The sequence below is a fragment of the Pipistrellus hanaki genome, assembly GCF_964339955.1.
Source record: "Pipistrellus hanaki genome assembly, chromosome: 2".
NCBI lineage: Eukaryota > Metazoa > Chordata > Mammalia > Chiroptera > Vespertilionidae > Pipistrellus > Pipistrellus hanaki.
The window spans coordinates 8,393,001-8,406,730 of NC_140504.1; the positions used below are offsets into that span (position 1 = coordinate 8,393,001).

The following is a 13,730-nucleotide window of genomic DNA, read 5'->3' on the forward strand; positions in this document are numbered from 1 at the left end:
GCTAGCGATTCTCAACCTGTAGAGCCTCTGCTGTTGTAGGTTCTCTGCTGCTGTAGAGCCTAAGACCCTTGGAAAACACAGGTATTATATTACGATTCATTAACAGTAGCAAAATTACAGTTATGAAGTAGCAACGAAAATAATTTTATGGTTGGGGGTCACCACAACATGAGGAACTGTATGAAAGTGTCGCGGCATTAGAAAGGTTGAGAATCACTGGTGTAGAGAAATGCAACTGAATTTTATAATTTTATCAGTTTTTTACGTGGTATCTTCAGGGTTTTCTACATATAAGACCATATAATCTGTGAACATAGATAGTTTTGCTTCTTTCTTTCCAATTTGGATGTCTTTAATTTCTTTTTCTTGCCTAATTATTCTGGCTAGGACTTTCAGTACTATGTTGAAGTGGTGAAAGTGGACGTCTTTTCCTTGTTCTTGGTTGTAAAGCTTTCAATCTATCACCACCGAATGAGATTTTCACGGTCTCTCATGTATGGTTTTTATTATGTTAAGGTTATTTCTTTCTATTCCTAGTCAGCTTGAATGATTTTATCAAAAAAGGATGTTAAGCCGAGACCGGTTTGGCTCAATGGATAGAGCGTCGGCTTGGGGACTGAAAGGTCCCGGGTTCGATTCCGGTCAAGGGCATATACCTTGGTTGCAGGCATATCCCCAGTAGGGGGTGTGCAAGAGGCGGCCGATCGATGACTCTCTCTCATCGATGTTTCTAGCTCTCTATCTCTCTCCCTTCCTCTCTGTACAAAATCAATAAAATATATTTAAAAAAAAAAAAAAGGATGTTAAAATTATGTCAAATGCATTTTTGTGCATCAATTGTGTGATTTTTTTCATTCATTTTGTTATTGTGGTATATTACATTGATTTTCCTATGTTGAACTGCCCTTGCATTCTGGTAATGAATACCACTTTCTTAAGATGTATAATCCTTTAAAATGTGATTGAATTCTATTTTCTAATATTTTGTTGAGTCTTTTTGCATAAATGTTCATAAGGAACATTGGTTTATAGCTTTCATTTCTTGTACTATTTGGCATTCGTATCAAGGTAATGCCTCATAGAATGAGTTAAGAGGCATTCCCTCTGCTTCTGCTGTAGAGAATTAACTCATACTGATTTTGAGAGAATTGGTATAGTTTCTTCCTTAAATGTTTGGTGGAATTACCAGTGAAGCCTCTGAGCCTGGTGCTCCTTCTTCTGTTTATTGGAATGTTTGAGAAAGATTAATATCAGTTCTTTAAATGTTGGATAGAATTCACCAGTGAAGCCATCAGCTCCACAGTTTGTTTCATCGGAAGATTTTGAATACTGGTTGTCTCCTTTGTATTGAGATGTTAACATGAGATTTAGTGGTAAACTGATTCACTTGTGCATTCTCTCTTTGTCACCTGAGAGAGATGTGACTGATCATACAAGGAGGAGCATGAAAGGCGTGTTGGGTTGAGAAGTGAATTGTGAGATAGGAGATGTTTAAGAACTGAGGTTTGACTATATTGTATCAGATAAGATTCTGCCAGTGCAGTTGATGTCCAAGTGGGGAGACAGATTCTTGTACTTTCTGCTGTGCCATCTTTCCAGAATCCTCTCCAACAGTTGCCTTTTAGGCACAAAGCTTTAAGCCCTGATTCTGTCTTTTAAAAAATTTGAAATCCTAAGAGTCTAGAGGGACCAAAGGGCTCATTATGGAATCTCATAATTAATTTCTCAGTCTCTGAAATTGGTTCATAAAACTGGCTCAGACAGACAAGTGTTGCAGCATGTAATGCAGTTATTTTACTGTATGCATGTTCTATCTCACCTGCAGGATAAAGAAAAACGACGGGAGTGTTTTAAGCTGCAGAAAGTTGATCTCATAACTCAGGTGAAACAGCTTCAAGAAAAACTGAACCGTCTGGTATATTCTATGAACTTCCAGAACACCGAGACAGAGGATTTTAACTCTCAACAGCCATTGGCATTTTCTCATGTTTTAGAAAGCAGTTTGAATGGTAGTTGCAGTAATGGTGAAGAAACTGACAGATTGCCTCCTGTTGATGAATTTAATATCAATAAAATTACACCGGATGTAATTGACAGTATTGGAAATCAGGATTCATTGAAAAGAAATGAAATGCCAAATGTTCCCATGGAAGACAAGGCAGCTTTGCAGGATGGGTCACTTGGTTTGCAGCTGAGCTTGCCAAGTAGCTCCCATGACTTAACCTACATTGAGGAGGCTGAGCCCTTGAAGAATGCACTCAGTGCGATGGACCTGTCCTCCTGGAGCTCCCCCGAGGTTGTTAGGAAGGACTCAATGCTCGAGCCACCACCCAGCCTGCCCCTGACACCCTGCGTGGACGTCCTGAGCCAGCACAGCCTGGATATCTCCCTGAAGGACAGGATGAGTGCCTCAATGCTCCAGGCTGACCAGTCGGGGCTGCTGTGTTCCCTTGGTGGGTCAGCAGCAGAAAAGGCCCCTTCCTGGGCAGAGTCTTCACTGGCCGCAGACGGGGCTCCCTCCGCCGATCCTCATGTGCATCGTGTGGTTGTGGTAGGTTGGCTTCCCTGGGTCCTGCTTCAGCGTCTGTATGTGCCAGGGCTCCAGTGTGTTCCCATGGGACTGTGTCTTCATGGCCCGCGGTGTCACAGCGGCAGCCATTGTTGGTTCACCTGCAGGCCTGTGGGCCGGGTGTGGATGAGCTCCTCACAGTCCCCCGGTCAGCTATGTGTAGGGACGGTCAGCTTTCTACAGGACTAACCCTAATCCACTGTAATGTGAACATTTAAACACTTAAATGATTTTTGGAAGTATGTGAAATGCAACATTAGGACTAAGTTTCTTTTCGGGGGGGGGAGGGATGCTAAGTTTCTTAACTAATACTGATTTTTGAGAAGTACAGTCATAAACTCATCTTTGTGTGTAGTTTGCATATGGGTTTTATTTAGAATGTTTTTTAGATTTATTTTTAGTTGTATTGCATTTTTAACAGGTTGCCCATGTAATGCTAATTAATTTCAGGAACACTTCAGTTTATTATTTTTGTTAGATTATATCTTTCATAACATAGTTTTGGTATTTTGTTTATCTTGAGTTAGATCAAATAAAAAGTAAATTAGGCTATATGTTTTTTTTGAAGTATCTATATTCTACCATTTCATGCAAAAGTACTTTGATCTAAAATAATTGCTAATGACTTATTTAAAATATTCCTAGAGCACTGTGGGTGAATTAACACACATTATTAGAAGCATGGATACATTAGTGACCTCAAAATATCCATAAGGTTTGAACACTTTTATTTGGGTTCTTTTTAAAAAATATATATTTCTTTATTGATTTCAGAGACAAAGAGGTAGAGAGAGAGAGAAATATCAATGTTGAGAGAGAATCATTGATTGGCTGCCTCTTGTATGTCCCCCACTGGGGGGTCGAGTCCGCAACCCGGGCATGTGCTCTTGGCCAGAATCAAACCTGGGACCCGCCGGGACCGGTTTGGCTCAATGGATAGAGTGTCGGCTTGGGGACCAAAGGGTCCCGGGTTCGATTCTGGTCAAGGGCATGTACCTTGGTTGCGGGCAGATCCCCAGTAGGGGGTGTGCAAGAGGCAGGTGATCGATGACTCTCTCTCATCAATGTTTCTAACTCTCTATCTCTCTCCCTTCCTCTCTGTACAAAATCAATAAAATATATTTAAAAAAAAAAAAAAAAAGAAGTATTTCTTTAAAAAAAATAAAAACCTGGGACCCTTCAGTCCATAGGCCGATGTGCTATCTACTGAGCAAAACTGGCCAGGGCTTATTTGGATTCTTTGTGGGAAGATGATAAATTCAGGTCTTAGAATGTTTCTGTCAGGCAAATTTAATTCCATGATGTAATAAATTATTTTATAATCATTTAAAATTCTACCTATTTGAACAGGAGAAAGATGTTGAGGATTTTATTATAACGTCTCTTGATTCTCAAGAAAAGTCAAGATCATCTCCTCTTGGGTTAGAAGGAAAAAGCAATGGAAGTGAAAACAGTGAGTTCTTCGTCTTTTTTAAAAACCCATTTTTACAGTTTCAGAGTCCAAAAAGCACCGAGCATTCCTGCATATCCTTCACAGATTCCCCAGTGCTCACGTTTACCTGGTTTGCTGTGTGTACTGCCTATCTTTCTCTTATTTCCGTTTCTGTCTTTTGTGTTTGAACATTGCCTGTTTGAGAAGCTGGACGACTCAGCAGGCTGGCCTGCACGGCTCTCAGGAAGCTCAGTTCCAAAGGGCCTTGCCAGTAGCCCCGAAATTCTCCTTGGCCCCACCTGGGTGCTGTGGGGAGGAGCAGACAGAAGGTCTGCAGCTGCTTTTTCATCCGGCACCCCTCCATTTTCCAGAGCTCGTGCTTCCAGCCTCCTGAACTGGAATGGGTCTGGGGCCTAAGAGCTTCTGAAAGATTTTGAATTCTGATTTATAAGGCATGGGAAATCACTTGGTCTTGCCCTGCCAGGGCATTAGGGGTGAGTTAACTAAATGTTTGACCAAATATAGCAGGCCAATTTTTAAGTTGTTAATTTTATATGGACCACAAGTGATGTTATAAATACTGTATCCAAGTGGCCTTTGGCAGAAAGAATGGTTCCCTACCCCTGCATTAGACAGAGGTTCTGGGAGCCTCTAATTCCAGACCTGGTTCAGGGTTCCCCAACCCTGGTGGCTGATTTTAGGGCTTTTCCTAACCAGATGTCTGCTGCTTGTCCGCCTGCTCCCAACCTGTCCTTGCTGTTGGCATCTTCTACCTCCTGTCCTCTCTCTCTATCCTCATTGTCTGGGTTCTCTCTCTTTATCCCCGTCCTTGGGTTTGTGTGTGTCTTTTAACTGTGGCACTTGCTCTGCAGAGTCCTGTGGGTTCTACTCTTGGGATAAGGAAACACACATCAACATCTGTGTAAAAGTGACTGAAATATCTGAAGATTTGTGTTCAAATCATGGATATTAATATTTTAAACATGCAAAAGACACTTTTTCTTACTTAATGTATGTAGATCTCGTTTGATGTTTTTATTAAAATATTTTTACCATCTTTGTGCTTCATTGATTTTTTTTCCCCGAGGGAGAAGATCGCAGCTATAGGCATCTGGGTGTTTCCAGGCCCAGCTTCACATAGCACAAGCCAGTGGGGGGTGGGGAGGTCTGATCCCCCTCAGCACTCTGCAGAGCATCCCCAGGAATGCCCCTGAGAGAACTGCAGTTTTAGACCCTGATTTGGTGGTGTTTTATTTAGGTGATGGCTTCGGGTGTGGAGAAACACTAAACCAAGGTTCAGGAGGACTTGAAGCTCCCACTATTAGTCCTGCAGTGCCGTCCCCCGCCTCAGGAAGCTTCCGACAGCCACCAGAAGCCATGAAGGAGAAGGAAGTCCACCCGAAACAAGTTAAGGTAATGGGTGGTGAGAGCAGGGCGAGGTGCGCTGATGGGCTCCATCTCTGGCCCACTCTGATTGTGCCATTGGCTTCCAAGTGTTGCATGAGGATCATGCTCTGCTCAGAGAGCTCAGCTTCAGCTCTGTCTTACTTTATGCCTCATGAGGAGTGTACTGATCCTAACACCAGCTTCTCCCTGAGGACAGCCCTGGGAAGCCGCCTTCCTCCTCGCTCACCCGCTTTGGGCAGGACATAGATGGCCAGCATGCCTGCCCCAGTTCCCCATTGCTCTATAGTAAACAGCCCTCTCCTGTTCTCACAGACCCTGTGGACAGGGTCAGGACCAGTCTGTTGGGACTGTTTCTTTGCACCCTGTGACGGGGGACACCCTTCATTATTTAGCCATTCCATCTGAAGGTACCTTGTCCCCTGAGGTATCATCCATCAGCTGGGACTTGTGTACACACCTCCCATGTGGCTTCCTCATATATGGCAGCTATGGTCCCAGGAGAGCCAGGAAAAGTACATGGTCTTTGGAGTCTTCATGACTTCCATGGAAGTTGGCCCGAGGCCCTGCCCTGAGCTGCTCTCAGGCTTAGGGGTGGGGTGATGTTCACTGTGCAGGAACAGATGGGATGGCTTCATCATGGGGGTCATCTTTGGAGGAGCTTATATAGAAATTCACTCTTTCAAAACCAGTTTCCTGCTGTTTCTGACGGTTATGGGGGAGGAAAGCTGGAAAACAAGACAGTAGGTTCTGCTCTTTGATAAAGGCCATGCGAGTACTGTGCAGGCGGCCCCAGTGAGTGTTCATGGTGAAGGCAGGACAAAGAAACAATGAATGGATGAGTGCTTTCAAGCTGCTTTTCCTTTTTTTTTTTTTTTTTTTTTTAATGTTTGTGCTCTTGTAGGCTTTGCTGCAGATGGTGTATGACGAGAGCCACCACATCCTGGCCCTGTCTGAATACCATGGATACCCCAGCGCACTGGGCAAGGGCGAGCCAAGCACACCCATTAAACACTTCCTGAGGGGTGGCCAGGGACTGTTGGAGGCATTGCCAGCTCTGAGGGGCCACCTGACCCCAGCACCCCAACAGGCAGAGAAGGTATTTTCTCACGTTTTAGAAAATAGTTTGAGTGATAGTTCCAGTAACGGTGAAGAAACTGACAACTTGCCTCCTCTTGATGTCAGTAAAATTTGGGATTGTTTTACCAAGTAAGCAGGAATAGGGAACAAGTGGTGGTCAGTGGTGGCAAGAAGACTGATATTGATTAGCAACCCTCTCACTCACATTCATGGGCGCCAGCCACATGTGACGGGGCTCGGCCTTAGCCCACAGGGTCTCAGTGTCCACTCCTCAACCAAGGAGCCAGGGAGGCCGGGAGAGGGGGCAGTACAGAGGTGGGGGCCAAATGTAAACTATGTCCAGGAGAAGCCAACCTGCCATGGGCTTTGAGGGAATAGAGGGCAGGACACTAGGCTGAACCTGTAGGGGAGGTGGTCTAGAGCAGATAGCCCGAGGGTGGCCGCTTGTACATGTCAACACCCTGGGTGTGCATACACATGACCCCATGCCTCTACCCTGTGCAGTCATGTGCTCTGGCATGCACTTAACCCATGTCACTTTTGGCCTTGGGCCTACCGCAGACGCAGGCCTTGTGTTAGAAAAGGTTTGCCTGCTGACTTTGCTTGACCTTGTTTCCACCATCGTCTTCAGTGGTTTCTTCTCTGCTCGGATGGCTGTATTGGCCTTTCTTGCCCTGGAGAGTCCGGGGGTGCTCATGTGTCTCTTCTCCTGTTGGAGTGGCTCCTGTTCAAACCTTAGATGCATCTGTTGCAAACACTGAGCTTCTTGTTCCAATTTTAGGAGCTTTCTGACACCTGCCTTGACTGGAGAGGAGAATTCCTGCAGGTAGTCCAGGAGGCATTTGAAAAGGAGAGGGAGATGCTGACGGTGGAGCTGCAGCCTCAGCTCAGTGGCTCTGACTCCAGGGCTCTGGTGGAGAGACTGCAGAAGGTGGCCCAGGAGCAGGTAAGCTTGGGCCTGGGTTACCTTGGAGCTTACCTCTGTTTCAGCTGACCTGGGAACATGCCCACGACTGAGAGGAAACCCTGCTACAAACCAAGTGTAATACTGCATGGTTCCAGAGTCAGGGTGTGAGGTTGGTCAGAGCAGCCCCCAGGCACAGACCAGGCCCGAAAATGAGACAAAGGTGCTGGGGTGATGGTCACTTATGTCCTCGGCATGCTTACCCGCCAGCCAGGAATAGAGTCAATAGTGGAGGCTTGTATGTGCAGAGGATGTACTGCTTCTGCCTGGAGCCACCAGCACTTGGGACATGCTCCCTTCTCATCCTGTTTCCCCATGTGGGCGGGCTCCTTGTTCCTTCAGAGCCTTCCTAACTGCTGTCCCTCTTTTACCCCATCTCCAGGGGGACCTGCAGGAGAAGTCCTTGGAGCAACTGCGTCAGTCCGACAGGAGTAGCCTGCTGTCCGAGATCCAGGCTCTGCGAGCCCAGCTGCGGCTGACGCACTTGCAGAACCAGGAGAAGCTGCAGCAGTTGTGCGCAGCGCTGACCAGTGCGGAGGCCCGTGGGAGCCAGCAAGAACACCAGCTGCGCAGGCAGGGTGGGTGCACCCCTGAGAAACGTGCCCACCTGAGGTTCACCTGGTGGGTAAGGTGGCACACAGGTTAGCAAAGCTCCTCTGGACTGCCCAGAGCTGGATCTGGTGGCAGCAGTGACATCCTGGTTTCTTCAGTCCCTGAGTGCAGGCAGTGTCACCCTCGTCATCAGAATACTGTGGCTGGAATATTTCTCGGTTCATAGAACTCTGAGTCAAAATGACTCAGAGACCAGTCAGCACAGAGATACTCATGTAACCTGTGAATAAAAAAAATTATTTTTTCTTTTCTATCTACCCTCTTCTCTCACTGACCACTGGTCAGGCCCTGAAGCACGTGGTGAGTGGAGTGTCTGGTCCTGCTCCTGGCTGCAGGGGAAGGACTCCATGTCTTACCCTTAAATAGGATGGTAACTGCTCCTCACAGATGCCCTCTGTTCACTCTGGCAGGTCCCTTCTCTCCTTAGTTTTGGAAGCTGGATGATGGCCAACTAAGTCTGTCTAGTAGGAGCAGTCTTTCATTTTGGCTGTGACCTCTTGGTGCATTATCCTTTGTACATTTCTGGGCTTGGTTTTCGCTTATTTGGCATCTACATTCATGAGGGATACTAGTCTGTAGTAATCTTCTGGTTTTTGTTTGTTTGTTTTTTAGATTTCTTTATTGATTAAGGTATCACATATTTGTCCTCAACCCCCCATTCCAATCTCCCACCCCTCCCTACTCATGCCCCCACCCCCCTGTTGTCCTTGATCACTGGTTAGGCTCATATGTATGCACTCAAGTCCTTTGGTTGATCTCTCCCTTTTATCCCACCCTCCCTCTGAGGTCCAACAGTCTGACCCATGGCTCCTTATCTCTGGGTCTGTTCTTGTTCATCAGTCTATGTTGTTCACCATTTCCCCTAGATGAGTGAGATTATGTCCTATTGGAAATATAAGAATAGAAAATGAGACAAGCAATAATGGTTATGCTGAAAAGCAAATGAATCTGTAGTGAGTTTCTTTCTGGGCCAACAGTTCTTTTGAGACCCAATTTCAATGTCAAACAGTTCCTTATGTGTATATGTCAGCAATGATATTTCAGTTCTGGATGGTGGACAAATGGTGGTAATGCAGGTCCGACCCTCTCTGGTTTGGTCCTGGGCAACCTGCAGTGAGACACAGCTGCTGACTGCTATTATGGCAAGGCGTCATCAGTGTCTTCCATCTTTGGACTGCTTCTCTTCTGGTTTTGGCATTGGAGTAGCGCCAGCCTCATGGAGGACTGATATCTGTCTACTCCTCTTCAGTTTTCCAGAGGACTTTTTATAGAACTAGTTTATTTCTTAACTTTTAGGAGAGTTCTCCTGTGAAGCCATCTGAGCTGGAGTTGTCTCTATTGGGAGGTTTAGTATAGGAGTGACAGATGGGATAGGATTTTAGACCACAGGATGGTCACACCTGGCCTTCCTGCCCCCAGCAGGGAGGGCTCTGAGCAGCCTCCCACATGCAGGTCCATTTTGGCTTAGCTCCAAGCTCAGCCTCCAGGGAAACCCCAGGTCTGAACTGCTGCAGGGGTGAGTGGGGGTGTGGCCCAACCTGGGGAACCATGTTGCATTGAGTCCTGGTGTTGTGCGTGTTGGAGGAACCAGCAACAGGCAGAAGGAATGTGCCCTGCACCATCAGAAGCGCTGCCTTTTTGGTTGCAGAAACTTCATTCTCCCTGTCTCCTTAACTGACTTGTCTGCAGTTAAATCATCTGTTTAACTCCCTTTGAACTCATGAATAATGCTATTTTATGTTTTCTAATCTTTTCCTCAGTTGAGTTACTGGCATATAAGGTTGAACAGGAAAAATCTATAGCGAGTGATCTACAGAAAACCCTCAATGAAGAGCAACAGAAAGCAAACAACGCCCGAAAGCTGCTGGTGGTGGAGCAGAACGCAGTCAAAGCTTTGAAGTCAGAGCTTTGTGAGTGTAAACAGGACAATGAGAGGCTGCTGAAGTCCCTCAATGACGTGCAGAGAGAGGTTCTCCAGCTGAGGTACGTATGGCACTGCCTTCGTGATACACTGCCCGCTGGCCCCCAGGCTGTCATCAGAACTTTGGTAGAATAAATGGAAGTTACGTAATTCTCACCACATCACTCTTGGCAGTGAAGTGATGGAGCCTCGGTGCCATGACTTGTGCTGCATGCTCAGTAGGTATTAGACAGAAGTGCCTGCTCCCGTGTGTTTAGAGCGAGAAGGCGGGACTGAGCATGTGTGCAGATAGTGAGGAAGCAACAGGGCCTACCTGCCTCGTCCTGGGAGCTCCCGGCCCCTGACGGTAACGTCGTCCCTTCCGAGCATTTGCAATGTGGAGTGACTACCTCTCTCCGCACACAGGTCTGTACTAGACAGCAAGGAGAACGACCTGAAGGCCGCGCTTCAGGAGCTGGAGAGCGAGCGCATGAAGGAGCGCGCCCTGCAGAGCCAGCTGGAGCAGGAGCAGCAGGAGCACCTGCAGAGGGAGGGCCAGGACTCCAAGGCCCTGGAGGTAAGGGGACCAAGGATGGCCTAGTCTCCACACCGGCCAGAGAAGGGAGCTGGGGGGCCGTTCTCTTTGATGCTGCCTCTGATTGTTTTTGTGATGGTGAGCCCAGGTGACCGGGTTTTGGGGCAGTGAGGTAGGGCTACGTCTTCAGATAAAACACACAGCAGTTTTGCAGTGACAGAGTGTGTGATGACCATATGATGCAGTGCTGTAACACACATGGTCCCCACCATCTCTGTGAGCTTGGTTCTGCAGAGTGGACACCGCCTCCTTCCACACAAGGTGCAGCCTTAGAAGCCTGTGTCAACCAGATAAACTGCATGACCCAGCTCGTGTTTTAACGCTACAGCATGTGTGTGAATCGTGTTTTGTTTGGCAGCTTAATGACCATGTGTCCAGCAGGTGTTCCGTAAGTCTGGGCAAGCTGACCATCAGTTCCCATTAGGCAAAGCTGTCTTTCAACAACACAGACCATGGTTCAGCTCAAACTGCGTCTGTGTGGTTTGTCTTCTGAACTATGTGCATCCATTTATATATGGATTCTTTCTGTTGACCGCTGTTCTAAGGGTCAGCTTCGTAGTTGGGAATTGGCATATGCAGAGGGCTAACTGTTGTTACATACAGATTTCTGTCTTTGAGAGAGGTCTGTGCTCCTAATACCCACGTGGTTAGAGGATCAGCTATACATACTTTTTTTAGCCACAGGGTAAATTTCAAAAGGTGTAATTACTGGTCGAAAGATAGAAACAGAAACTTGGGTGGAAATACTGTTTAGATATTTTTCTCCAGTTTTAATTTTTCCATCTTATATTTCCCGGATCCAGGAGTTAAGAATATCTTTGGAGAAGCAATTCGCTCAGAACAATCGACTGTGTGTAGCGTTAAAACACGAGCAGACAGCAAAGGACAACCTTCAGAAGGAGCTGCAAATTGAGTCTTCGCGCTGTGAGGCGCTGCTGGCGCAGGAGCGGAGCCGGCTCTCCAAGCTACACCGGAACCTGGAGGCTGCACAGGGCCGTTCGCAGGAGCTGTCCGAGGCCTTGCAGCACGAGCGAGTCCTGACGGAGCAGCTGAGCCGGCGGGCACAGGAGGCCTGCGCTCACCAGGAGACACAGGCCCACCGTGCTCTGCTGCGGAAGCTGAAGGAGGAGACGGCCCGGGTGGCGGACCTGCAGGCAGCACTGGAGAAAGTGCAGCAGCACGCCATGTGCGCCCAGCAGCAGCTGGAGGCTGAGGTGCAGAGGCGCTGTGCAGAGCTCGAGAAAGAGAAGGAGGTGAGTGCCAGGCTGAGGTCCACTGTGCAGGCCCTGCGGACCTCCAAACCAGAGCTGAGCTGTGATTGGGACAGGGAGAGGGAGATGCCCACACAGCTGCAGGCAGAGTTAGAGCAGTTACACAAGAGGCTGGCAGAGCAAGAAGGACTCAAGGACATGAGAAGAAGAGTGGAGACAAGGCAGAGCCGGGCAGACACGGACAAGTGGAAGAAGTGGCAGAGAGACAAGGAGAAACTGGTGAGAGCCGCCCTTGGCCAATGATAGCACGTAGCAGCTAAGTTAGTAGGGTTAGGATGACCCACAGGACTGGAGCTTGTTTTGGTCACTGTTCGGCTGGCCTGTACAGTCCTATGCTGGAAGCAGTAACTACTACAATTCCGTGGCAAGGCTGGAAGTCAGAAAGCGCACAGCCTTTTACTTTGTTCTTTTTTCACGGGTTAGATGTTGGGGATCCTGGCAGTTCTACACACATTCAAGGACTGGGCTTTTCATTTCTGTAAGAAAGACTGTTGGGATCCCGATAGGCATTGCACCAACTCTGTAGATCGCTTTGAGAAGTATTGTCATCTTAACCATGTTCAGTCTTAGCACCCGTGAAATTAGAAGGTCTCTCAATTTATTTAGGTCTTTTACTTCTTTCAACAATGTTTTATAACTTTCAGATGATAAGCTTTGCACTTCTTTTGTTAAATTTATTCTTAAATATGTTGTTATTTTTGTAGCTGCTGTAATGGAATTATAATTTTAGTTTTACTTCAGACTGTCCACTTGTGTACAGCCGTCCAGTTGGTTTTTGTTCGTTGATCTTGTGTCCCTCAACCTAGCTGCACTTGTTCATTAGTTCCAGTGTTTGGATAATATGGGATTTTCCATGTACCTGATCATGTCCTCTTAACATAAGCATAGTTTTATTGCCTTCTTTTCTATATGGTGTCTTTATTTCTTCTTGCTGCCTGACTGCCCTGACCAAAGCTTATAGTACAGCATTGATGGAGGTGGTGAGGGAACATGGTGCCTTGTTCCTGATTGTAGGGCAAGCAGACAGTCTTTTTTAAAAATTTTTTTTAATAGTTTATTTTTGAAATATATTTTATTGGCTTTTTACGGAGAGAAAGGGAGAGAGATAGAGAGTTAGAAACATTGATCAGTTGTCTCCTGCACACTCCCCACTGGGGATGTGCCTGCAACCAAGGTACATGCCCTTGACCGGAATTGAACCTGGGACCCTCAGTCTGCAAGCTGATGCTCTAGCCACTGAGCCAAACCAGTTAGAGCAGCAGTCAGTCTTTCACTTTTAAGTATGATGGGATTTTTGAGATGCCCTTTATCTGAGGAAATGCTCTTCTATTCCTAGTTGTTTTAATCTTTATTATTTTTTGAAAACACATTTTTATTCATTCCAGAGAGGAAGGAAGAGGGAGAGAGAGAAACATCAATGATGAGAGAGTCATTGATAGGCTGCTTCCTGCACACTTCATACTGGGGATCGAGCCCTTAACCCACCCAGCCATGCGCCCTGACCAGGAATCGAACCATGATCTTCTGGTTCATAGGTCGATGCTCAGCCACTGAACTGCACCAGCGGGGCAATCTTTATGATTTTCAATCATAAAGAGTATTGGATTTGTTTTTCATGGTGTCTTTTAAGAGCTATGGGTTTTGCACTTTATTCTATTGATGTGGTGTATTGCATTGCTTTTCATATGTCAAGCCATCCATGCATTCCTTTGGTTGAATCCCATTTAATTTGTTGTGCAATTCTTATTATATGATGCTGGATTCAGTTTGCTAGTATTTTGATAAGGATTTGCCTCTCTCCATACAGGACATTGGTCTACAGCTTTATTTATTTGTGGTATCTTTGGTTTTGATATCATGATGATTTGAAGTGTTACGTCTTTTATTTTTTGGATGGGCCTTA

General features: G+C 46.5%; 1 protein-coding gene across 14 annotated transcripts in view; it reads left to right on the plus strand.

The window, feature by feature from the left end:
• PCNT (pericentrin) overlaps positions 1-13,730 on the plus strand; it is an 85,717-nt gene that overhangs the window by 58,678 nt on the left and 13,309 nt on the right. For 11 of the 14 annotated variants that reach the window (XM_084872206.1, XM_084872209.1, XM_084872200.1 and 8 more), the window contains 9 exons: positions 1,826-2,551; positions 3,920-4,022; positions 5,260-5,414; positions 6,310-6,504; positions 7,267-7,431; positions 7,832-8,027; positions 9,822-10,044; positions 10,388-10,538; positions 11,360-12,046. In XM_084872206.1, the coding sequence (XP_084728332.1) occupies positions 1,826-2,551; positions 3,920-4,022; positions 5,260-5,414; positions 6,310-6,504; positions 7,267-7,431; positions 7,832-8,027; positions 9,822-10,044; positions 10,388-10,538; positions 11,360-12,046 (2,601 nt within the window). The remainder of the gene's footprint in view (positions 1-1,825; positions 2,552-3,919; positions 4,023-5,259; positions 5,415-6,309; positions 6,505-7,266; positions 7,432-7,831; positions 8,028-9,821; positions 10,045-10,387; positions 10,539-11,359; positions 12,047-13,730) is intronic. The other 3 variants (XM_084872202.1, XM_084872211.1, XM_084872204.1) reach the window with 3 other exon arrangements.